We start from the raw sequence: 24099 nt of genomic DNA on the forward strand, positions 1-24099 counted from the left end.
GCTGGCAGTGCCTTCCTAAGGGCTGTGTTGCTTAGTGCGTATGTGTGTGTGTGTGTGTGTGTGTATGTGTGTTATATGAACTTTTTTTAAAACATCATCTGAGTTGTAAAAATATATAAATATATATGTATATGTACATATACATATATATATAAATAAAAAGCTTGTAGCAAACGTGGCGTGTCTGGTACTACTGTGAAAAGGTTTCAAATGAGCTCAGCTTGGAAGCAGGGGGCTGGACGTGGTAACCACTTACTTTTGCTGCCTTCTGCCATCACACAGGTTTAGTAGTAGAGGCAGAGGTCACCGGACTGTGTTCTGTCCTGTTTTTGAGTGCTGATTACACAGTGCTGTGCCTGGACAATTTCAAGGCTAAAGCCTTTAATCTGGGGGATCTCCAAAGATATCATCTGGCTCAGCCCCCTCCTCCTTTCTGTTTCTGGGCAGGGCAACACCCCATTCCCCAACTGAGGCATTCAAAAGGGTGATTCAAATGCCAAAACCCCTTAGACCACTACGGGGTTCTTCCTTCTAGAGGGTTACTGAAAGATCAAATTAGGAGGTGATGTCAGTAAACTTTAAAAGTCAGGAGAAACCTGCATGCAAATCCCATCTCTGATACCCTATTGGCTGTGGCCATGAGCAAATCACTTGACCTGAGTTTCAGTCTCCTTATCTGCAAAATGGGGATAATAGCACTTGGAGTACTTATCTGACAAGGTGTCATGTGAGAGGATGAAATGAGATGTGTATGAAACCTCTTAGCAAGTCTTAAAAGCATTATAGAATAGCAGCTATTATTCCCTGAACTAGGGACCTCATCAGCTTAAATTCAGTTCAATAAGGCAAAGTGCTGAAGAGATCAAAGTTAGGGATTCATACCCCAGAAGTCAACTGAATTAATATACTAGGGGAGAGTGTGGGGAATTCTTTCAACAGCCAGGCTGTACTTCACATCTAGCCAGTCAGCAAACTTGGGAGGTGTAGGGTGTCGAGAGAGAATAGGTAGTTTGGTGCATTCTCTCACTTCTACAAAATTGATTCATACCACAGGCCCTGACAGTGGGCCGGCAACATCATTTTCCTGGATAAAGGTACCCCTATTGTATAGAGAAGGGTTCATGATGAACAAGCTGTAGATGTCCCAACATTTTGTTACAGGCTGGTCTTGACAGGTATGGTGGCAAGGTCCTTCCATCTTAAATTTCCTCTGAATTTTACCAAACACCATCTTCCTGGTCTTTGGGTAGCAAAGCCTGTGTAGAAAATTCAGTGAAAGGAAGTGTTGGGAATCCACCCAGACTCAAGGTGCAGAGAAAGAAGCTTCATTCATACATTTTGAGTCTTGTATATTCTGCTTCTCTTCAAGCTCCCAGGTGAACAGTTTAGGGGTTTGTTTTTTTCTTCCAATGTCTGAGATGAGATGGAGGGAGAGACAGAGGAGCTGAAGAGTATGTAATTCTCATCACACAACTAGAGAACCTGAGAGAATCTCTCCCAAGAAGCTCCGGATTAAGCTTGATGTCAGAAAAGAGCTCCTGCTGATAAGGGCTGTTTCAACATGGAATGGGCTTGAGAGGGTTTGGTTTATTCCTCCAAGAAAGTCATTAAAGGACGATCTTCTTCATGCAAAGTTTGGACTCAACAGCCTCCAAGTTTCTAAGAGGGGAAGCAACTGCCCAAGATCACACAGCCAGGGAACGAATAAATGTTTGTTGAACTGAATAGTGCCAGGATCATACACAGTCCCAGAATAGCACTGTGATGTGCCAATAGGATACAGCCAGGAGTGCAAATAACACATGAGGAACAGACACAATTACACAGGCAAGGAGCTCAAGTAAGCATCTACCATATACAATTACTCAGAGGAGCCAAATCGTTAGAACTTAGCACTAAGTGCTGTTAATGATCAGGCAGATCTAGATTGGGACCACAAACAACTTCATCATGCAGAGGAGCCCTTCTTTGCCTCAAATCCTGGTTTGTCTCGGTGGTCTTTCTGTCCATTACAAATCCTTTCTGTTGCAATTTGAAGGCAGGTCTTTCTTTCATGTTTATGAAGGCAGAACACTCCTGTCCCCTCTATTAAAGGCACTTTCGGCACTGGGAGGAGTCTCAACAGGCTGTGGGATGAAGATTGCCAATCAAACATTCAGTAGAGGGCTTTAAGAACTGGAGGCGTCCACCGTTCCTGGACTGGAGGAGACGCCACCTGCCTTGAAGCAGGAGGCAGAAGGGAGATGAATGCCACTTCACTCTAGCCTCTTTTATTCTGTGAATTTAAAGTATATTTGATTAAAGGTCAGAAATACCTGTTCGTTTTCTTTGGAAGGATTATGGAGATGGGACGTAGGGGAGTTTCCTTACCTGGAAGTTCCCTTTGCCAGTGAAATCACAGGTCCAGTACTTATCCCTCTATGGGATGAATCACTGGTTAGAGGTGAGGGGAATAATATATTGGGAAATGAAGGTGATGTAAAAACAAAAGATAGCGATAAAAAAGATTAAAAAAAAAAAAAGAAATAAGGAGCTTGAGAAAAATTTATTTTGGTAAAGAATTACATTTCATCCTCTCAAAAGTTGAAAACAGTCACATAAATTACCAGCTCAGAGATAAGAGTTCCAAGAAATATGTAATTTGACACTAGTCATCACTTCTTCTTGCCAGGTTTGGGGGCCTTTTCCAAGCCTCGGATATATTTTCGAGGGATGTGATATTCTTCTACAATGTAAAAAAGGCAAATGAACTCCTCAGCCTAGCAGCATCCAAGGCCCTTTGCCAATCATCCCCTGTCCCTTGCACACAACCCCTTGGATCTAAGTGCTCAGCAGTTCCTGATCCAGATGCATCTCTGCTCCTGCTCAGCTAAGCCATCAGCCACCCACCTCTTCAGGGTGTTTCTTATTTTCCAGTCTTTGCACATTCAGGCAACACTCAACATGCTCTCTTCTCTGTCAGAACCTCGCTTTCTCTGGGAAGCGATTCCTGATTAGTGGCTCCCTTGGCTACAGCAGGCCTTCAATACTTTAAGATGAGGCTTGTACTATATAGCAAATGGTCCTAGTGGATGACACTTTCTTACCTTTCTTTACACGTTTTCATGTCTATCTGTTCAGCCTCCCCAAAGAGAATGTAAACTCCCTGAGAGTAGGGATCTATCTTGTGTTTTCCCCCTCTCTCTTCCCTCATAGCACCTAGAACGGAGGAGTACTCAAAGCAAGAACTTAGGCCCAAATGTCTGATGGACTCTACCTCATGGTCTCAGAAGATCTAGAGTAGTGATTCCCAAAGTGGGCGCCACCACCCCCTGGTGGGTGCTGCAGTGATCCAGGGAGGCGGTGATGGCCACAGGTGCACTGGGGGCAGTGAATAACTGTAAGGGGGCCGTGATAGTATGTGACAGGGGGCACTAAGTAATATTTTTTCTGGAAAGGGGGCGGTAGGCCAAAAAAGTTTGGGAACCACTGATCTAGATGAAGCTTAGCTAGGGAAAAGATGCTTACCAAGCAAGAGCCGGCTTAGATGATTGATCTGATTCCCTTGAATCTGGACCTGCATGGTATCCTTAGCGTCAGAAGCAGGAGTGATGGTGACACTTGCCTGGCATCTCTGCTGAAGAGTGGCAGCCATAGAATATGGATCAAGACCATAGGCCTCCAGGTTCCGGATCATGGTCACCTATAGAAAGAAAGTCAGGACTAGAGGAGAATGGAAAGTAACACACACACACACACACACACTCACTCTCTCACACTCACTCTCTCCTCTCTCCTCTGTCCTCTCTTTTCTCTCTCTCTCTTTTTTCCTCACTGTTTTACTGTTTTCCTGCTTTACAAATAAGGATGTGTCCCTCATCAGAGAGAGTAGAGCACAAACATTTAAAAAGGTCTATAATGTATCTCATGGCTATGAAAACAGGACGTCTCCTACATAATAATAAGAGCTGGGAAAGTACTGCTGCATTCAGGAGAGATATTGTTACAGATATTCAAAAAAAATCCCAATCCTAATAAGGTAGCTTAGCCAAAACCTTAGGGTAGCCAAAGGCCCCAGTTACTGTTTAAGCTGTAACCAAAGTCACTTCTTAAATGGCAAGCAATGATCTCAGAAACTATATGGACTGAGAAGGCTGGTGCCCAGCAGAGAACAGACTTCACTTATTCTGACATCTCTTTTATGAGGTTTATGAGGAGGCAGGTCTGTGGAGCTTACTCTGAAGTTACATAGGCAAATCTCAATTATTTATGTAAAAACTTCCTAAGAATTAATAGAGGCAACCTCACGTCACCAATAGGAAAACCTCTCTCCCCCAGCCCAGACATCAACTGCTCTATATATCTAATTCTGTAGGATTCTTGTCTGTGTCCTCCTCAAAAATACCCATAAAGACTAAGTAGGGAAGATGATTGCTATTTTCAAGGATCTAAAGGACCGTCATATGGCAAAGGAACTAGACTTGCTCTACTTGGCCCTAGAACTGAAGTGGCAGAGAAATAAATTTAGAATTGATATATGGAAAAACTTATGAACAGTTAGATGAGAGAAGTAATTTGACTTTTACCCTATTTGAGCAGACCCCTGCCCATCCTAAATCAATGATTTTACTCCTCTGCAAATTCCCTATCAGTATTATTCATTTTAATGCAATTTCGTAGGGATAGTAATTATTTTTTTGCACTAACAGACATTAATATACATTTATTCAGCTAAGGATAATCAACTAATTCTCATCCAAATAATATAATTAGGAGTAATTAATTAGATTAGGTTATATGATTAAATATATTCTTTTTTACGTTGGATTTTTAACTTGTCAGAACATGTACTTGCCTGACTACAAAATGTCCTAACTAGAGGACCTCCACTCATGTGGCATGGCCTAATGAGTAAATGTCACTATGGGCAGGTAAGGAAGACCTCTTGACCTCTATTGGGGTCATCAGAATACTGCATAAAAGAAATGTCACAAGCTTCAGTGGGAAGCCCCTGGTTATTTTAGGAATCCCTTAGCCCTTTGTTATTTACCTTTGTTGTCCAGCTTTGGGTAGTGTTGACCTCCTCACTGACCCTTAATCCTAGAACCACAGACTGGAAATGTGGGGAGGGGGGCAGTTCTGTCCACCTTTACCAAGGCCCATTGCCGTATAAATAGCTGTCTGAGGGGAAGAGGAGGGCAGGGGTGGCAATTTGGCTATATCCTTTATCCATGAGCTGGTAAGAGCTGAGGGATGGGGGAGGGGAGCTCCTGCTGATCTGAAACCACCAATGAAAATATACATTTTGTGTTGTACTCCCTGGACAATCAGGGACTTAAGGGTTAAAAATCTTGTACTCTGGAGCAAGAAAGGCCACGAGGAAGGTCTGGGATCTTATCTGTTGAAGGGGGCTAGGTCCCTTTAATAAATAGTTATTGACTCAGAGCTCTACTTTAGTAGTTTTATTGCAGATTGCACAAATTGCTGGCATTACAAAAATTCAGTGAAAGGAAGAATGGGTTGCCTTGGTAGTTAGTGAGTTCCTCATCAGCAGTGCTATTCACCCCAAAGTGGGATGACCATTAGTCAGGGATATCAGAGAATGGGTTCCTGCTCAGGTAAATGTAAAATTATATGATCCCCAAAATTCTCACCATCTCTGAGACTCCATGGAGTTTCTTTTTTACCTTTTTATTGTATGTTCTCTTTGCTAAGGTGATGTCAATTGGAGAGAGGTTTCCTTTCTTCACAATAGGCTCTTGGCCAGGAAAGGTCACTTGATAGGCAGGCTTCAATCTGTCCAGGCATCTGAAATAGAAGAGTCCTATAGACAGGGAGCCCCCAAACACTTCACCTTGCACAAGCCATTATCTCCCTCTGGTGTCCAAGCCAGAGCAAGGCTGCCACTGGGCACATTGAGGGAGACAAGTAGAAAAGTTCTACTTTCTGTTACAAAAGTAAGCAACAATGAGTTCTGGATGTACCTGGAAATTTACCTAATCTCGTTTGTGGAAGTAGTCCTATGGACAACAGGCAGCAAGAACCTACCTTCAAATGGTTTCAGAAAAGCAATCCTATTTTCTCTGAACAAATAAGATCAGTTCCTTTATGCCTTTCTCTAGAGTCTAGTCTTCTAATCCTTTAATCATTATTCACGTTGTTCTTTCTCTTGCCCTTCTCTCCCAGACAGTACTTCACACTAAAGATGCTCTAAAGATGAACACTCTTTAACAGGTCAGCAGGTCAATGTGGCATATGCAGAGACAGAAATTGATCCTTCAGAGGTCATCACCAAATCCAATTACTTTTTTTCTTTTTTTTTTTGCCAGATTACATGTTGATATAATTTTTATTTTCTAGTTTAAATAGAAGTTTTTTAATCCCTTACCTTCTGCCATAGAATCAATACAAAGTGTCAGTTCCAAGGCAGAAGAGTAGCAAGGATGAGGCAATTGGGGGTAAGTGACTTGCCCAGGGTCATAAAGCTGGAAAGTCTGTAAGATCAGATTTGAAGCTGGGATCTCCTGTTTTCAGGACAGGTTCTCTATCCACTGAGCTACATGGTTGTTTCAATATAATTTTTAATCATTATTTCCTACATTTTGCAATTCATGCTCTCTCCCTCCCCAACTCCCCCCTCAAGGCAGCAGATAATATGATACAATACCTATTTCCATGTTCATCATGTTGTGAAAGAAGACACATATTGCTTGCACTAGAGAAAAATTCATGAAGGAAATAAGTGAAGAATGGCATGCTTCAATCTGCATTCACACTCTTCCTTCTATGGCACTGAGTAGCCTTTTTCACCATGAATCCCTTGGAACTGTCCTAGATCCTTGCACTGCTGATAAAAGTTAATTCATTCACAGCTAACCATTATACACTATGTACAACATTCTCCTGGCTCTGTTCATTTCACTCTGCACCACTTCATATAAGTCTTTCCAGGGATTTTTTTTTGTGACTATCCAACTCATTGTTTCTTGTGGCACCGTATTCCATTACAATCATATACCACAACCTATTCAGGAGTGGCCTTTTTTCCAATCCTCAACCTCACTACCCTCTTTAGACCTTCTGACACCGGTGACCAACTAATTGCTCCTAAGGATACTCCCTTCTACCTTAGCTCCAGAAGCACCATATTGCCTGGCTCTCCTCCTAAAGCCCCAACAAATCCTTCTCAGGCAGCTCATCTGGGAAGGTTCTCTAAAGATGTCTTGGTTCCTCTCTTTTATCTTATGCTTCTCCTTTGTCAATCACAATCACTCCTGTGATATCCCTAGAAAATTAACTTCTAAATCTATCTCCCTACTCTTGATGCATCTTCTAAGTTCTGAACAGAATCAGGCAAAAGTAACAGAAAGTTGCCCCAGGGTGTTTAACATATCATTAACATCCCATTTGCATTGTGGTTTGGAACTGAGGTAAAACATGAGTAAGACCAAGGTGAATCATGGTTAAAGCATTCCTGAGAACCCACCACCAACAACCTGTATGAAATTTTTCTCTACCTCACCAGTTAACACAATGCCTTGTACAAAATGTTTGATGACCCTACTAAGAATGTGATTCAGGTGGAGCCAAGATGGTGGTGTAAAGGCAAGGATCCAGAGTGCTCCCAAATTCCTCTCCAAACAACTTAAAAACAAACCTAAAAATGGATTCTGGGGTGGTAGAACCAACAAAAGGGCAGGGTGAAACATTTTTCCAACCCAAGATAACTTAGAAGGTTGGCAGGAAAGGTCTGTTTCACATAATTGAGAATAGAGCAGAGTAGAGTATAAACTATGCCCTGGCAGGCCCATAGCAGGCCTTATGGTGAGACTGCAATAGTGGCTTCTGAAGCTCTCAGCCTACAGATAGTAAAAGGGGTGGACAGTTAGATTATTAGGGACACTTTCTGGTCACTGGGTGCAAGAGTCTGTTACATTGACCATACTCAGTTCCAGGTCACTATTCCAGGGCAAGGAACTAAAAATTTTTAGATTCCCAGAACTAGCTCTGCAAACAGCAACACAAAAAACTTGAAACTTGGGACAGTTCCCCCACTATCCCAGAAGCAGAACAGAACTTAAACTTGTAAAAATTGGGAAAAGAAATAAAGTGTGTGTGTGTGTGGGGGGGGGGGGGGTATCAATATCTTGTCAACAAAAAATTTAAGAAAATAACACCTTTTAAATACAGACTGAAGTATTCCATTTTTCACTTTCTTTCATGAGTTTCTTCTTATATACGCAATATATGTCTTCTTTTACAACATACGGAATATGGAAATATGTATTCCATGACAGCACTGGTAAAACCTATATCAGATTATTTACCATCTCAGGGAGGGAGGGAGAGAATTTGGATCTCAAAATGTCAGAAAAATGCTGTTGAAAAATGTTTCTACATATAATTGAGAAAAAAATAAGACAAATAAAAAATGAAAGAAAATAATACCTTTAAAAACAGAAGAGATCAAATGGTAAAAGAGGTAAAAAATTCACTAAAGAGAACTCCTTAAGAAACAGAATTGGCCAAATGGAAGCCAATGACTCCACAAGACACTAAGAAATTCAATAAAACAAAATCAAAAGAATGAAAAAAATAAAAGAAAATTAAATATCCCATTGGGGAAATGAGTGACTTAGAAAACAGATCCAGGAGAGCTCATTTAAGAATTATTAGGGGGCAGCTAGATGGCTCAGTGGATTGAGAACCAGGCCTAGAGACAAGAGGTCCTGGGTCCAAATATGGTCTCAGACACTTCCTAGCTATGTGACCCTGGGCACTTAACCCCCATTGCTTAACCTTTACTGTTCTTCTACCTTGGAACCCATAAACAGTATTGATTCTAAGACAGAAAGTAAGGGTTTTTTAAAAAAGAATTATTAGGCTACCTAAAAGCCATGATAAAAAAAAAAAAAGCATAGATATTATCTTTCAAGAAATTAACAAGCAACACTGCCCTGATATTCTAGAGCTAGAGGGTAAAATCAAAATCAAAACAATTCAACAATCACCTTCTGAAAGAGATTTCCAAATGAAAACTCCTAGAAATATTATAGTCAAATTCCCAGAGATCCCAGATCAAGGAGAAAACACTGCAAACAGCCAGAAAGAAACAATTCAAATATCATGGAATCATAGTCAGGATAACACAAGATTTAACAGCATCTGTATTAAAGGATTAGAGGGATTATACCAAGTATCACCTACCCAGCAAAAGTGAATATAGAAGGCAGCTGGGTAGCTTAGTGGATTGAGAGTCAGGCCTAGAGATGGGAGGTCCTAGGTTCAAATCTGGCCTCAGACACTTCCCAGCTGTGTGACCCTGGGCAAGTCACTTTATCCCCATTGCCCACCCTTACCACTCTTCCACCTAGAGCCAATACACAGAAGTTAAGGGTTTTTTAAAAAAAGTGAATATAATCCTTCAGGATAAAAAATAGATATTTAATGAATTAGAGAATTTTCAAGCATTCCTAATGAAAAGACCATAGCTAAATAGGAAATGACTTTCAAATATGTGACTCAAGAGAAACATAAAAAGAGAATCAGAAAAGAGAAACTAAGGGATTCAATAAGTTTAAATTGTTTACATGAGATGATACTTGCAACTCCTAAGAACTTTATCATTATTAAGGCAGTAAGATGGATATAGTATACACAGACAGGAGGCAATGAGTATGAGTTAACTATACTGGGATGAGATCTAAAAAAAAATAAAATTGAGGGGTGAGAAAGAGGGATACACAGTAGAATGGAGTAAATTATCTCATATAAAAGAATACATGGTCAAAGGATATGAAAAGGCAGTTTTTGGATAAAGAAAGTTATATATAGTCATATTTTTAAATACTATAAATCTGCTATAAATCATTGATAAGAGAAATGCAAATTAAAACAACTGATATCTCACATCTATCAGATTGGCGATATTGATAAAAAGGGGAAATGAAAAATATTGGAGAGGATATGGGAAAAGAGGGATACTAATGCACTGCTGGTATTGTAAGATGATCCAACTATTCTGGAGAGCAATTTGAACTATGCTCAAAGGGCTACAAACTGTACATTACCTTTTGATCCAAAAATATATTACTAGGTCTGTATCCCACAGAGATAAGAAAAAAAAATGAAAAAGGACCTACTTGAACAAAAATAGTTATAGCAAATCTTTTTTGTGGTGGAAAATGAGAGGATACTCATCAACTGGGGAATGGCTGAACAAGTTGTGGTATATGAGTGTGATAGATAACTATTGTACTATAAGAAATGACAAGCAGGAGGATTTCAGAAAAATCTGGGAAGATTTACATGAACTGATGCAAAGTGAAGTGAGTAGAACCAGAGCAGTATACAGAGCAACAGCAAAATTTTAAGGAGGATCAACTATGAATGACTTAACTATTCTCAGAAATACAAAGATCCAAACACTTATGAAAAATGCTATCTGCCTCCAGAGAAACACTGATGTGAGTCTGAAATACAGATTGAAGCATACTGTTTTTATACTTTATTTTTCTTGGCTTTTTCTTTTTTCGGGTCTGTGTTTCCTTTCACAACATGACTAGTATGGAAATATGTTTTGCATGACTGTACATATACAATCTATCTAATTGCTTACTCTCATAGGGAGAGAGGAAAGGAAGCAGAATTTGGAACTCAAATTTTTAAAAAACAAATGTTTAAAAAACAAACAAAAAAGTTAAAAACTGCTTTTATATGTAATTAGAAAAATAAATGAAAATATTATGCAATCAGGTGATTCAAGGGAAGTAAAGGAAGAGCATTGAGAAAAATTAAGGAAAACTAATGAGAAAGGGAGCAAATCAGTATTTATATAGTACCCACTATGTGCCAGACACTATGTAAGTACTTTTTTTTTTTTACAAATATTATCTCATTTGATCCTCATAACCACCCTGTGAGGTAAGTGGTATTATTATCCCAATTTTGTAGTTGAGAAAAATGTGGCGAAGAGGTTCACCTCTATTACCTTGTAAGGAGTTTATCCCATGGAAGTTTCAATACTGTATGTTGTTCATCTTTATCCAAGAGGCAATCACACAAAATGGGGTCCATCTTCACAAGACTAAAAGGAAAGGGGAAAGAATAATAGGTAGAATTGTGCTTTCTTATCTAAGGGACACCTAAAACTTTGATAATAGATTGAGAATAAAATTATTTATCAAGTAATATGCCCCACAGAGAGAAGAAATAATGTCAGAGTTCCTGGAAGGAAAATACAGATCATGTTCAAGTAGAGATCATAGGCCTGAGAGTTTGGAGAACTGGTTTCTAGGCATGGCTCTGCCACCAACTAGTTGGGTGACTGTGGGGAATGAATCCTAATGAAAAAAGATAGCTCCTCACCTTCAGGCAGTACCTTACATTTTCTCCCAGCAATAATCCAGGGAGGCAGGTAGGACAACCTTCCTTATGTCACTTCTCTGGGCTCAGGCTTCCATACTGAAAGTTGGAAGGATCCCAGGACATGTGGACATACAAGTGGTTGTCTGGTCTCCACCTAAAGACTCCCCTTGTCTGAGTCAGCCAGTTCCATTTCTCGACAGTTCCAACTGCTTGAAAATTTAACTTTATACTAAACCTAAAATTGCTTCTTTGCCTACAGCAAATCCTCTAGCTCCTTCTCTCTGAAACGAGGCTAAGTCTTCAAATACTTGACGACAGTAGTCATACCTCCCTTGAGTTTTTTACTGTGCAGTTTAAAGACTTCTACTCCCTTTGAATGACTTTTATATGGCTTAGTGCTCCATCTAGAAAATGAAGGTACTAGATGGGATAAGTCCAGAAAATATGCAATTTTAGCATTCTCTAACTTATCTATAAACACACACACTCCCTACCTCTCCCTCTCAACACAATCTCATCCTTTTCACTTACTTTTTGTTGTCTGCATCAACCAGGTTGTTTTCCTTTGCATAGTCAATGATGATTGTACGGACCTCACTGCCTGAGAGAGTGCTCCCCTTCCTGGTAGAGAAAGGGGTACAAAAAGATGGACTCAATTGTTCTTAAAGGATTCTCTCCTCATTTTTCATGCTCTATTTCCTTCCCAATGGGGTCAGGCAAAAGGCAATGGATTGGACTAAACAAGAGAGAACAATGAGCAGACAGAGCTGGTTTGCAGATGCTCTCTAACAACTCACTTATGGCCATACTGCTGGAAGAGAGCAGTCATGTTGGCTGGGACACAGTAAAGGAATTCGATCTCTGGTGGGTGATAAGGCTTTTCCTTGGTATCCTCTTGGACAATCTGGGCAGCTGAGGAGGGCTCAGGCACGATAAAAGATGTAATGCTGAAACCCATTAGAAGGAAAAGGTGAGACAAAGCATTTAACATTGGTATCCTGACATCTCCATCACAAGTTGAGCTAGAGCAGTCTGGACCAATAGGCACTTGGCTCTCACCTGGGGTGTTTCCAATCCACGGCTATGATGCTTTCTACACCTTTGCTCAACTCCTTCACCTGCACAATCTGCTGTTTCATCATATGGTGCAGAAACTTGGAGAGCTGAGGGAGAAAAGGTCAGTGGCCAGGGTCATGGGGCAAACCCAAGAGTTTCTCATTCACTCACTCAACAAACATCTCTTAAGGACTTAACTACATGCAAAGCACTGAGTTAAGCTGTGGGGGCAAGCAAAGATGTTTGTGCCTGCTCTTTTAAAATTGGCAATGGAGAGACTCCTACCCCCAAGTGGGGTCTGTAGTAGTGACCAGGATGAAGTAGAGGAGGAGGAGATTCTGGAACCAGTTGAGATTTAAGGAACCCCCATGAGATAAAAAGGGACCAAAAAGGAAAGTGGGATAAGCACCTATCCCCCATGCCAGGCCCAGAAAGATACTATTTCCTTATGCCTGAGACAAAGAACTTCAAGAGGTGGCCTGGACTACCTGGCCCCAGTGGCTGGGCCACAGTCCTGCTAATTCTGCTTGTCCCCTTCCCACTGAGTCAGGATAAGAGCTTCACTTGCCTTTTTGTAGCTTGACTTCTTTATGTCCAGCTGTTGTCCTTCAGGGCTAGAGACAGCAGAAATGCATGTTAAGAAGGGAAAGCAATAGTGATGGAGGCTTGAGCACGGAGTAACGATGCTGGGTGTAGGGACTTTTCTTCCCTGTTCTCCAACCCATTCTTAGAAAAGGTGGGAAAGGAGACAAAGTGAAATAGATTCAAAGAGCCTCTAAGAAAATGAGAGAGCTCTCAATGCCTCCCAGCCCTGGGGCCCTCGTCACCTAGGCTGTAGCTATGGGTTGCTACTAAACAAGAAACTGACTTTTCTCAATAGCCACCCCTAATCCAGCAGACTTCTAGCTCAAGGCACTAGGTCTTCAATATACACCCCAGGCCCTGGCATAGTTATAAGGTGTTGAAGAGATTCATAAATGACAAGAGAGCAGAACAGCACATGCAAAAAAATCATTAAAAATCAAGGGGAAATTCATAATAAGAGGAGACTAGTCTCAAAGTTCAATCAGTTGTTTAATTTTTTTCAAGGACTCCCAGGTTTAATCCTTCACTGGAGTTTTATGGACTGTGAGACACTTAGTTGACTCCAGCCCATGAAGGCTACATGGATGGCATCACTTTTACTAACCACCTCAAGACAGAGGTAGATCCAATAGGTCTGGGATCCTCAGTATTCATCTATGAGACTACCCAGGGAAAGCTTCAGCCTGAATTTTTTGACAATTACTTTATTTCTTTCTTTAAAAAGGTATAGCCCTTACTTTCTGTCTTTGTAACAACTCTAAGAAAGAAGGGCAAGAACTAGGCAACAGAGTTAAGTGACTTGCCCAGGGTCACCCAGCTAGGGAATGTCTAAGGTCAGATTTCAACCCAGGACCTGCCAACTTCAGGCCTGGCTCTCTATCTAGAGAGCTACCCCAAGATAATTTCTTCATCTGCTTTGACAGAAAAAGGCAACTTTTTAGAACTTGGAGTCCAGTTAATTATCCAAGTCCATGTTCCACCCCAATCTACAATCCCTGCACCCTTTTCTCTGACATTCTCCCACCCTCTTTCTCCAACCAGAACACAGAGATGCCAGACAACCAACAGTGACAGCCTAACCCACTGGTCTTCCACCCCAATCTGATCTTCTGCATACCAGCAGGAGAACATGTGGCAACTCAGGAAAGTACTGGTGAGTAAAGGGAGGTCAGCTTTTGTGATTCGGCACTTGAGGGCATGGAAGAAACATCTCTGCAGCAACTCATCCATTTGCTCTGGGAGAAAAAGACAAAAGCACATGCTCTCTGTCACTGAACATTCTACAAAAGGAAGTCAAGGCTAGCCAAGGCTTTCCCAAAAGCCTCTGAAGGAAATCCATTTCTAGACACCAAAGTAGACAATAATCTTTGGGAAGTGGTCTCTTTTGACAGAGAAAACTTAAAGAAAGAAACATATGATGATGACTCTAAACTATACAATCTCTCCAAACTCTGATGACAACAATATTTCAATTCTGGTCTACAATGAACTACATGGGCAGGCAGGGGGCCAGAGAAAGATGGTGGAAGCTGGAAAAAGTATCCAGGATATGAGAGCACTCATGAAGACTGTGAGCTTACTCCCACCTCAAAATAAGGAGTTTCTTCTCCCTATACTTGGGAAATATTCTGTAGCAAAAGGAGAACAACAAAGAGCAGTCACATAAATGGAAAGGAAAAAAGCCCAATCTTGATTCTCCTGGGACAGTACCTTGAAAGGTCTTGCTATCAGCTGGGTCTTGGTCCATTCCTTCCTCCCTCAGTTCATCAGTGACTTCTGAAGGGGATTTCTCATTAGACACTCTTCTCTCCTTGTCTCCTTGCAAGGTGAGACATTCCATGTCACTCTGAAGAACAGAATCATCCTGTACTGAGCTCTCCTCTTTGACATTCCCCATACACTCTGGAGGCTCTTGGTCCAGTGGGGCAATAGAGGGTGGAGATGACTTGTCTCCAGACTGCCTGGAAAAAGGGCATGTGAGAAATTCAGAGCAGAACTACAGGACTGATTGACTACAGGGAACTTCAGGAGATGACAAGAGCTAAAAAAAGAGGGAAGAAGAAGGGCAAAATGCTAGACTATAAGTTGAGGTTCAGGATTTCCATCCCAACTCCATCTCTAATTCTTAGCTAGAAAACCTCTACACCTTAATTTTGACTTCTCTAAAATGAGAAAAGAGTAATTCTTGCCTTGTACCTAAACCCAAATGGATAATAATGCATACAGGTTTCCCATGGATGAAAATGATGAAACCCAAAGCTGCCAAAGAAAAGCTAAAATTTTTAAATAAAAAAAAATTTTAAGATTTATCTTAATATACCAAATAAGATTAAGTCAATTTGCAGGAACAATATCCATACTTTATAGTATCTACACTTTAAATACATATATTCTATTGATTTTTTGTTTTATTTTCACATTGCCTAAATTTTTCCCTTTTGCCTTTCCCTCAACCTTAGCTGGCCATCCTTTTAACAGGTTTTTTTTTTTTTTTGGTTTTTGTTTGTAAAGAAAGGCAGAAGGCAGCTAGAAAGATTTCAGACCTACTAAAACTACCTCTTCCTTTACATGGCTGATATTTTCCCACACTGGCAGAGAAAATCCTGCCCAGAAAATTCCTTCAGACTAGACCATAAACACTGAGGGCAACCAGGTCTGTAGTCAAGACGTCTAGGTTCATATGTGGCCTCAGATACTTTCTAGCTACATGACTCTGGGCAAATCATTTAACCTCCATTGCCTAACTTTTACCTCCTTTCTGCCTTGGAATCCATACTTAGTATTGACTCTAAGACAAAAGGTAAGGGTTAAAAAAAAAGAGAGAGAAAAGTCATTCAGGAAAACATCAACACACTGAGAAAATTTAATGCCATTGGCACCTCTGTCAGTTATATTCTCTTTTAAATTGCCCAATGTGGACCAAGGAACAGCAGGCATGAAGGAAACAGTCACAGGATGGTCCCACCTCTGCCATGCCCTAGCTGTGCAACCTTGAGCATGTCACTAATATCCTGGACCTCAGTTTCCTCCTCTGTGCAATGACTAAGATAATCTCTATGGTCTTGCTAACATTCTGAGATTCTCCATACTCTATCAGATTTTTTGACAAAATTGCTAATGAAAGTCTATCATCAGAAGTTCTAGAGCACTGTGAAAATAGGAGTGAACCAAAAAGAAAAGGTTGTATTTTCTGTTCAGGAATTTTCCTTTTCCCACTTAGTCAAACTGTTGGGGGATTTTGGGTGTTTTCATAATTAACAACGATCATTTGCCCCAATAAGCCTGAAGGTTTGTTTGTGAGCCACAAAACACTTGACCCAGACTCAGAGAAGGTGGCTATCCTCAGGCCATCTTGAGAACTTGAGAACTTGCTGATGAAGCAGTTCTGACAGCAATCTAGTTAACGTGGTCAGGCAAAATGACCACCTTTTCATAGCAATAAGACTTGGGAAGGCAGATGACAACAAACTGAAACATCCATAAACAATTCCAAGCCTGGGAGTAGGGAAGAAATCTGCTAATTCTAATCACTATAACCAAGACTGGAGAGCTAAACCTGAGCAGAGCTAATGGCTCAGGGAGCACCAGCCAGTAAGTCTAAAAGGTGTGCTGGGGCCATGATGAGTATGGTAACCCGCCACCAAAAACTGATGAAAACTGATGAAGAGAGAAAACTTGAGGACAGATGATCTAAAGCAACTAGTGAAACAAGAGAAAAATAGATTTTGAGGCTATACCACCTTGGTTGTTACAGATTATACTGACTAGTAAAATAATGACACTAATTAATACCAGCAATTAGCTCTCAACACAGTAGTCTCAATGTCAACCTAAGGCTATTTTAGAAAATGCACTGTGGCTCAGTGGACTGAGAGCCAGGCCTAGAGAAAGGAGGTCCTGGGTTCAAATGTGGTCTCAGATACTTCCTAGCTGGGTGACCTTGGGCAAGTCACTTTACCCCCATTGTCTAGCCCTTACTGCTTTTCTGCCTTGGAACTGATACTTTAACTTTATCAGTTCCAAAGCAGAAGGTAAGGGTCTAGAATAAAATTTTTAAAAAGAAAGAAAATGCCCTCTTAAGGAGGACAATGAGGGCCAGAATATTACATTCGCTGGCAATGTGGTCATTGAATTTATTGTTTTTGCTTTAATTAACTGTTTTACTCTTAGGGCAAGAAGATCAAGTCCAGTGGACGTAGGCTATAAGCAATACGCATATTTAGAAAGGACTTGGATAGAGAAATAAAAAGGCATCAATAAAATTTTTTTTAAATTAAAAAGCAATAAAATGCACTATGAATCATAGAATCTGTGCTAAAAGTGACCTTGGAGGTCACTTAATTCAACCTACACCTGAACATAAACACCCTTGCTCCACAATGTTCCTGACAACTGTTCATCCAGCCACCACCTGAACACTTCCAATAACAGGAGCCCGCCACTTATAGAGGTCACTCATTCTACTCCTGGAAAGCTCCTGCTAGAACAAAGATATAAAAGATCAACACAATATTTGTTTTTCTATTTGAGAAAATACTCCCAGGAAACTTATTGCTATATCCATGATATTTATCAAACACCCATGACTAACTAGAAAAGTCAGAAGTAGTGAAATAAAATGTTGAAATATAGCTGGTTATCAGGAAGGTGACAGACAGGGGTCTAGCTTGTTATTCTACTTTGGCAGCAACTCTGAACTTGTGGACCAGGAGACGGCCCTTCTCAATGGATCACTGTCATCCCTCAGAGGACAGGTTCCATGCTGCTACAGTGAGTGAAGGTCTTCTAAATACCATTCCACCTTCAGTATCGGCAATGTCTTTTTATAAAGAAGCAAAGCTCCCTCTCGTGAGTCTTCACAACAATCTTTATGACAAAATGAAGAACAAAAAATAATTCTCTACAAGTGGGGGCAGGGGGGGGCTTCAAGGATTACATTGATCTATCTCTATCTTTTTATAGATGAGAATATTGAGGTTTGGATAAATGAGTGCTAAAGCTAAGAACACAGCTTGATTGATCTCCAGTTTTGCCCTTCACCCTGCCTCTAGAAGGAACTAGAGAGACTCTATACCCACCACAAGTGGTCAAGATAGGTATGGAGTACAGTAAAACCTCTCCCCTTTAGCCCGGAGGCCAGCATCTCAGCTGTAGACATGGTGGCTACTCCAATAGCAACAGGAGCCCTAAGGAAAGAAGATGAAACGGTATTAGGAGTTGGAACCTTTCAAAGGCAGATATTGCATCACTCCAACAGAAGCACACACACCTGCCAATCAGAATAACTAAAATACTGTACATTTTCAACTATCTTTGGGTGGCTTATTCATAAGACTTTTTGTTTCCAATCCATATTTCACCTTCTATGATTAAATGACATATCTCTTGATAACATCATTGTTTAAGTTTACTCCCAATTTGACCTCAAATACTTAGTCAATATGTAATCACAAGTAAGTCACTTAACCTGTTTGCCTCAGTTTCCTCAATTATAAAATGGGGAAAATAATATCAACTACCTCCCAGGGTTGTTGTGAGGATCAAATGAGATCGTATCTGTAAACCACTTACTCACAGTAAGCACTACAATAATGTTAGCTATAGTCATTATCATCATCGTCATCATTTTTTACAGCAAGTGCTAAAAAGCACTTTCCCACTTTCAAGGAAAGAATGAATTAGAAAATCAGAAAACTTGTACATTAATACTCTGAACTAGTCTAGAGGTGATACTATCTACCTCAAAGATGAAGTAGAAAGCAGGAAGAAGAAAATCTATCAAGCAAGAGCTAGATGGAGAAGTTTTATAACTTTCCAGTTTCTCCTAAACTGGGACTTTATAGTGTAACTTAGCTATCATGCAAGACTGTGAATTCTTAGACTATCAGATAAAAACATGTATATTCATCCACAACTTGCAAAATTCAAATATAAAAATACTTGTCTGTTATGTTGAATTTTACTTCCCATCTTTTCCCTCACTGCCTCCTTGCATTGGCGAAGCAACCATACAAAGGAGATAAGAGAAATAAGAAGAGAAGAAAGGAGTAGAGAGGCTATATAAAGTCCTGTGAAGAAAATTTAAAGCTAAAATTTCCAACACTTGAACTCTGAAAAAGTTTCAACAAGACTTGATGGTTCCATCCATTCTATGAGTCAGTTCCTACTGTGTACAAAGATTCAGATCAAACATCCAGCTGCTTAGGTTCTAAAAAAGGGTGATGCTCACTAGGTTCTGAACTAAACTGAGTTAGAAAACGTAATAAAATGTAATTTTCTTAAACTTTTTAAAGGCCAAATTGATCATATCCTTCTTATTTTCCCAGCCATAATCAACCTTGACCATGATACAAGAACAAAAATGAATGAAACTGTAATTCTTTTCTATTCACCTAGAATCAGCTCTGGGAAAGTAGAGAAGTGAATATTTTTAAGGCTGCTCTAAGAAAAATATCTAATTCTAGAAAGCTCAAATGACTCTTCCTTTTCTCTTTTCTCTCTTCCCCCAAATTACACACTTTCTCCCAAAAGCCCTAGAGATATACCAGCTGAGACACATGAAACTTATAGACACTTAAGTGACCAGCTCTCCCCAACCCTAGTCTTTATTCACTTTTAAAATTTTGAAGTTATTTTATTAAAACTTAAAAGAGGAGGAAGGTACAGATTTGGAAAATCAAGTGTTAGTAATCCCCTATAGTTGGTAATAAAGTTCCAGGTTCTTTCCATCAATGGATTTCATAGTCCCCTCCTTCCCAGGGTCATGTGGTCTTTAAAGGTTAAGCCTCAGTCAGTCTTTAAGAAAAAAACAAACCCTTGTTTTAGTATCAATTCTTATTACTTATAATCAAACTGTTAAACTGCCTATCTTCTCATTTCTGCCTTTATTGGCCTTACAAGTTTTTATCTCCTTCCATCTCTCATCATAACACGTTATCCCCCAAAATGTGAGGCTGGTTGCTACAATACCTGCTCCCGACCAAGGTGATAGCACAGAGGTCACCCTGCTGTACCTGAGGTAAACCATCAGGTGGCACCACGATCCCAGGCAGCATCAAATCTATAATACAAAAAAAACAGAGAAAACATTTCTACCCAAAGCATTCTACTTGACTAGCTTCTTGCTTTATCACATCAGTTAAATCACAGAATTTTAGAGTTGCAAGGGTCCTATTTCAAAAGCTCCTCTGGAATAAACTACTAAAGAATTCTTGGACATTAAAAAATTAAAAAACACAGTAACCACCATTTTATTTACTTCAAGTGGTTTAGGTACAGTCTCGTTTACAGGCAGGGCCTAAGCCAAATGACCCTTGGAATAACATCCCTGTCCAATACAGCTCTACCAAAACAACTCCCCTCTGAGGTCTTCCTCTGTTCTATTGCTTTTTAAGGGATCTAGAAACATAAGCTGGAAGTACCACCTAACTCTTAATGCCAAGGTCAATAATATCCTCTGTATGCTCTGACTGAAATCTATAAGGATGGACTATATACTCTATATACTTACTACTCTGATCTGAGGAATCCCCACACACACATCCCTACCCCAAAACATAGCATTCTTCAAATTTTACTTTCAGAGCCAGAACAATTCCAGAGAATATACACAGGAAGGATAGAGCCAAAAGTCTCATTCAGCCATTTACTTAACCAAGAAAAGAACCATGCAAATCATACTCCTAGGGGACAGGAACTCAATTGCAATACTAGCACTTAACAGAGTCTGCATATGATGGACACTTAAAAACATGTCTGTGGGATTGAACTGAATTAGTAGAGGTGGCTCCTGATTACTTAACTGATAGAAGATAGAGGCACACTCCCTCCCAGCTCCTTCTGGAAAATTCTGCGAAGATGAGTTTATATGGGTATTTTTGTTTGGGAGGACAGAGGGATGTACCTAAGGAGATGAGATCAAACTCTGACATGAAGGGTGACTAAAAGCTACATAACAAGGAAAATTTCCAATTTAATGCTATTACTTTGGTACGATTTATGCCTATTTGAATTACTAGGAGTAACAACATTAAAACCTGAAAAATTAAAAAACAGCATTAAACCTTCACCTTTGGGACCCAAATCATCAAATGTGTAATTACAACAGTAGGAATAAGATTGGGAAGAGGGGCAAAGTGCAGCCACTTGTCCTTGTGTTGTATCACTGCACTGTGACCTGTCTTATTTATAGACCCCAGGAAATTTTTCAATAAGCCTCCTAAACAAACACACATTCTTGATGTACTTCGTCTTAAATCTCTTACTCGTTCCTCACTGGAATTTAAAATACTACCCAATATTTCCTTACCTGCTCCCCCAGCCAGCTTCTCCAGCACAAGAGGCCATGTCATGAAGGCCGGCAGAAGACTAGGGTAAGACCACAGGGTGTACACTGTCCAAAAAGAAGTCCACAGTAAGGAAATCTTACATCTGCATAGAACTTTACAGCTTTCAAAACATTTAAACATGTTCTCATGTGATTCTCACAAGAACTGTATCAGGTTGGCATGACAAACAATTTGCAAATGAAAAAAATGAGGCACAAAAAGGTTAATGGACTTGCCCAAGATCACTTAGCTAATAAGTAGCAAAGATAGAACTAGAACCTGAGACTTCTGTCTCTCAAATCGGCGTTGTTTCTAATGCATCATACTGCTATGTAACGCTATACCCTTTTATCTGGCACTGATTGTTCAGTTTGTTTTTTAAATTTTGTTCTTACATTAAAGTTCCTGGGTTGAGAGAGAGAGAGAGAGAAGGCATCATTTGACCAAAAATGTGCATGTATATATGACACAATGTCATGTTTATTTCTATTATCAGCTCCTTCTCTGGAAGTGGGATTGTTCTGTCTTGTAATATTAATTTTTCCAGTGATGTGTCCCATATGCCCATTTGACAGACTCCCTGAAGGCCATGTATTCCACATCTAGGCAGAGAACTGGGCCTAGAAGTCATTACTGATTCTTGGTCAAGAAGCATTTATTGATAGCACAGTGGATAGAGTTCCAGGACTGAAATCAGGAGGACCTGGGTTCAAATGTGACCTTAGACACTTTCTAGCTGCATGACCCTGGGCAAGTCTCAATTCCCTAGCCCTTATAGCTCTTTTGCCTTGGAAATGATATCTAGTATCAATTCTTAGACAGAAGATAAGGAGTTTTTGTTGTTGTTGTTGTTATTGTTGTTTTTAAGGATTTATTAAGCATTTACTATGCCCCAGACAGCTAAGGGCTAGGATTGCAAAGAAAGGCAAATACCATCCCTGCTCTTCCACATTTTTTGCATATCCCACTTACCAAGAACAAACAGTATTAGAGTCACTTCAGCTAGAATAAAGGACAGGGCCTTGGCTCAGGGTATATGAGGTATTTTGCTAAGGGGAAGATCCCATCCCATCTGTCACAAATGTCCTTTAGATGTGCTCACTGGGTTGCTTCCCTTAATTTCTATATCTAATATCAACGGTTAATTAGACTTCAACAACGCTCTTTTACCTTTTCCTCTTTTCTGAGACCCAGGTGAGTATTTTAATTAGGCTGAACCCCTCTGAATCTTTTTCTCATGATACTTCAGTACATTACACCAGGATGCTGAACAACAATGGAGATTATATAACCTTGCCAACTGGATTCACTACAAACTCAAATGATCTAATTTCAACTAGGTCCTCAAAATAATCTTTCTATTCTTCGATTGCTTCTTTCCCCTATTCCCTGTTCCAAACCATATACTCTCTCATGGCTCCATTCCAAAATGGCACTTCCAACTCCACCCCTAACAAATGAGCTCTTAGCAATTTGCTTCCTACCTGACTGAAGAAAATCCAGACTATCTCCTTTGAACTCCTTTATCTCCCCCAATCCACACCTCAGGCACTTACGGTTTTACCCATCTTCCTCTTTCACGCCAATCTCTGAGGAAAAGGAGGCCATGGAACCATCCCTAATCTGTCTTCTGAACTCCAAGGCTATATTAGCTACAGTTTGTTAGATGTCTCCTCCTGGATGTCCCATTAGCATCCCACACCCAACAGGTCCACAATGGAACTCATTAATCTTATTCCACTAAAGGAACCAGCATCTTCCCAGTCATCCAGGTAATGCTAGAATCATCCTGGCTCCATTCCACATATTCAGCCAGGTGCCGAATCTTAGATTCCACTTTCACAACATCTCTCACATCCATTCATTTCTCAAAACCTAAACCACTCTTCCCTGGTTCAGGTTCTCACTATTTCTGACCTAGATACTACAATAGCTTCCTGATTGGCTTCCCTGCTTCCAGTTTCTTCTGTTCAATCAATTCTCCACACAACCATTAAAATAATCTTCCTAACATACATGTCGGACCACATCATTAAAAATCTTCCATTATTCTCAGTCCGACATGAACAGCTTTCTTTAGTCACATTTCCTTTTTTTTTTTTTAAACCCTTAACTTCTATGCATTGGCTCATAGGTGGAAGAGTGGTAAGGGTGGGCAATGGGGGTCAAGTGACTTGCCCAGGGTCACACAGCTAGGAAGTGTCTGAGGCTGGATTTGAACCTAGGATCTCCCTTCTCTAGGCCCGACTCTCAATCCACTGAGCTACCCACCTGCCCCCCTTTAGTCACATTTCAAACTACCTTTCCAGCCTCACTTCATGTCATTCACTTCCATTCACTCCATATTCCAGTCAATGTAGACTGTTGGCTATTTCTAAAACTTGACATCTCATTTCTCACTTCTTTTCATTCATAAAGTCTTCTAAGTATATCATATAGCCTCCTCATAGCAGTCCTTCAGAGGGTACCAGCACCTCTGGGAATTCTTCTGAGACCCACAGTTGTTAGCACCCTCCCTTTCTGCAAATTACCTTATATTTATTTGTGTAAATACATCTTTTCCCTCCTAGAGTACAAAGAATGTAAGCCCTTTGAGGGCTAGGACTGTTATGATTCTGACTTCATATCCCAGCACAGTGCCTTGCACAGAGTTGGCACCTAACAAATATTAACCTAACAAGAAATAAATAAGGACAGATCTCCCTCCTTTTCTCTCTCTCTCTCTCTCTCTCTCTCTCTCTCTCTCTCTCTCTCTCTCTCTCTCTCTCTCCTGTCTCTTATACAC

General features: G+C 40.3%; 1 protein-coding gene across 2 annotated transcripts in view; it reads right to left on the bottom strand.

The window, feature by feature from the left end:
- Positions 1-2526: 2526 nt before the first annotated feature.
- The window catches only part of EIF2D (eukaryotic translation initiation factor 2D), a 29567-nt gene continuing 7994 nt past the window's right edge, over positions 2527-24099 (bottom strand). The window contains exons 3-15 of one of the 2 annotated variants that reach the window (XM_044677115.1): positions 21296-21379; positions 19957-20047; positions 18066-18173; positions 14698-14948; positions 14105-14222; positions 12971-13016; positions 12406-12509; positions 12144-12293; positions 11878-11967; positions 10970-11065; positions 5667-5787; positions 3508-3682; positions 2527-2725 (exon numbers count right to left, since the gene is read on the bottom strand). In XM_044677115.1, coding sequence (XP_044533050.1) covers positions 2655-2725; positions 3508-3682; positions 5667-5787; positions 10970-11065; positions 11878-11967; positions 12144-12293; positions 12406-12509; positions 12971-13016; positions 14105-14222; positions 14698-14948; positions 18066-18173; positions 19957-20047; positions 21296-21379 — 1505 coding nt within the window. In that variant the 3' untranslated portion in view covers positions 2527-2654. The remainder of the gene's footprint in view (positions 2726-3507; positions 3683-5666; positions 5788-10969; positions 11066-11877; positions 11968-12143; positions 12294-12405; positions 12510-12970; positions 13017-14104; positions 14223-14697; positions 14949-18065; positions 18174-19956; positions 20048-21295; positions 21380-24099) is intronic. The other variant, XM_044677116.1, reaches the window with a different exon arrangement.

This window comes from Gracilinanus agilis, chromosome 4, assembly GCF_016433145.1.
Source record: "Gracilinanus agilis isolate LMUSP501 chromosome 4, AgileGrace, whole genome shotgun sequence".
NCBI lineage: Eukaryota > Metazoa > Chordata > Mammalia > Didelphimorphia > Didelphidae > Gracilinanus > Gracilinanus agilis.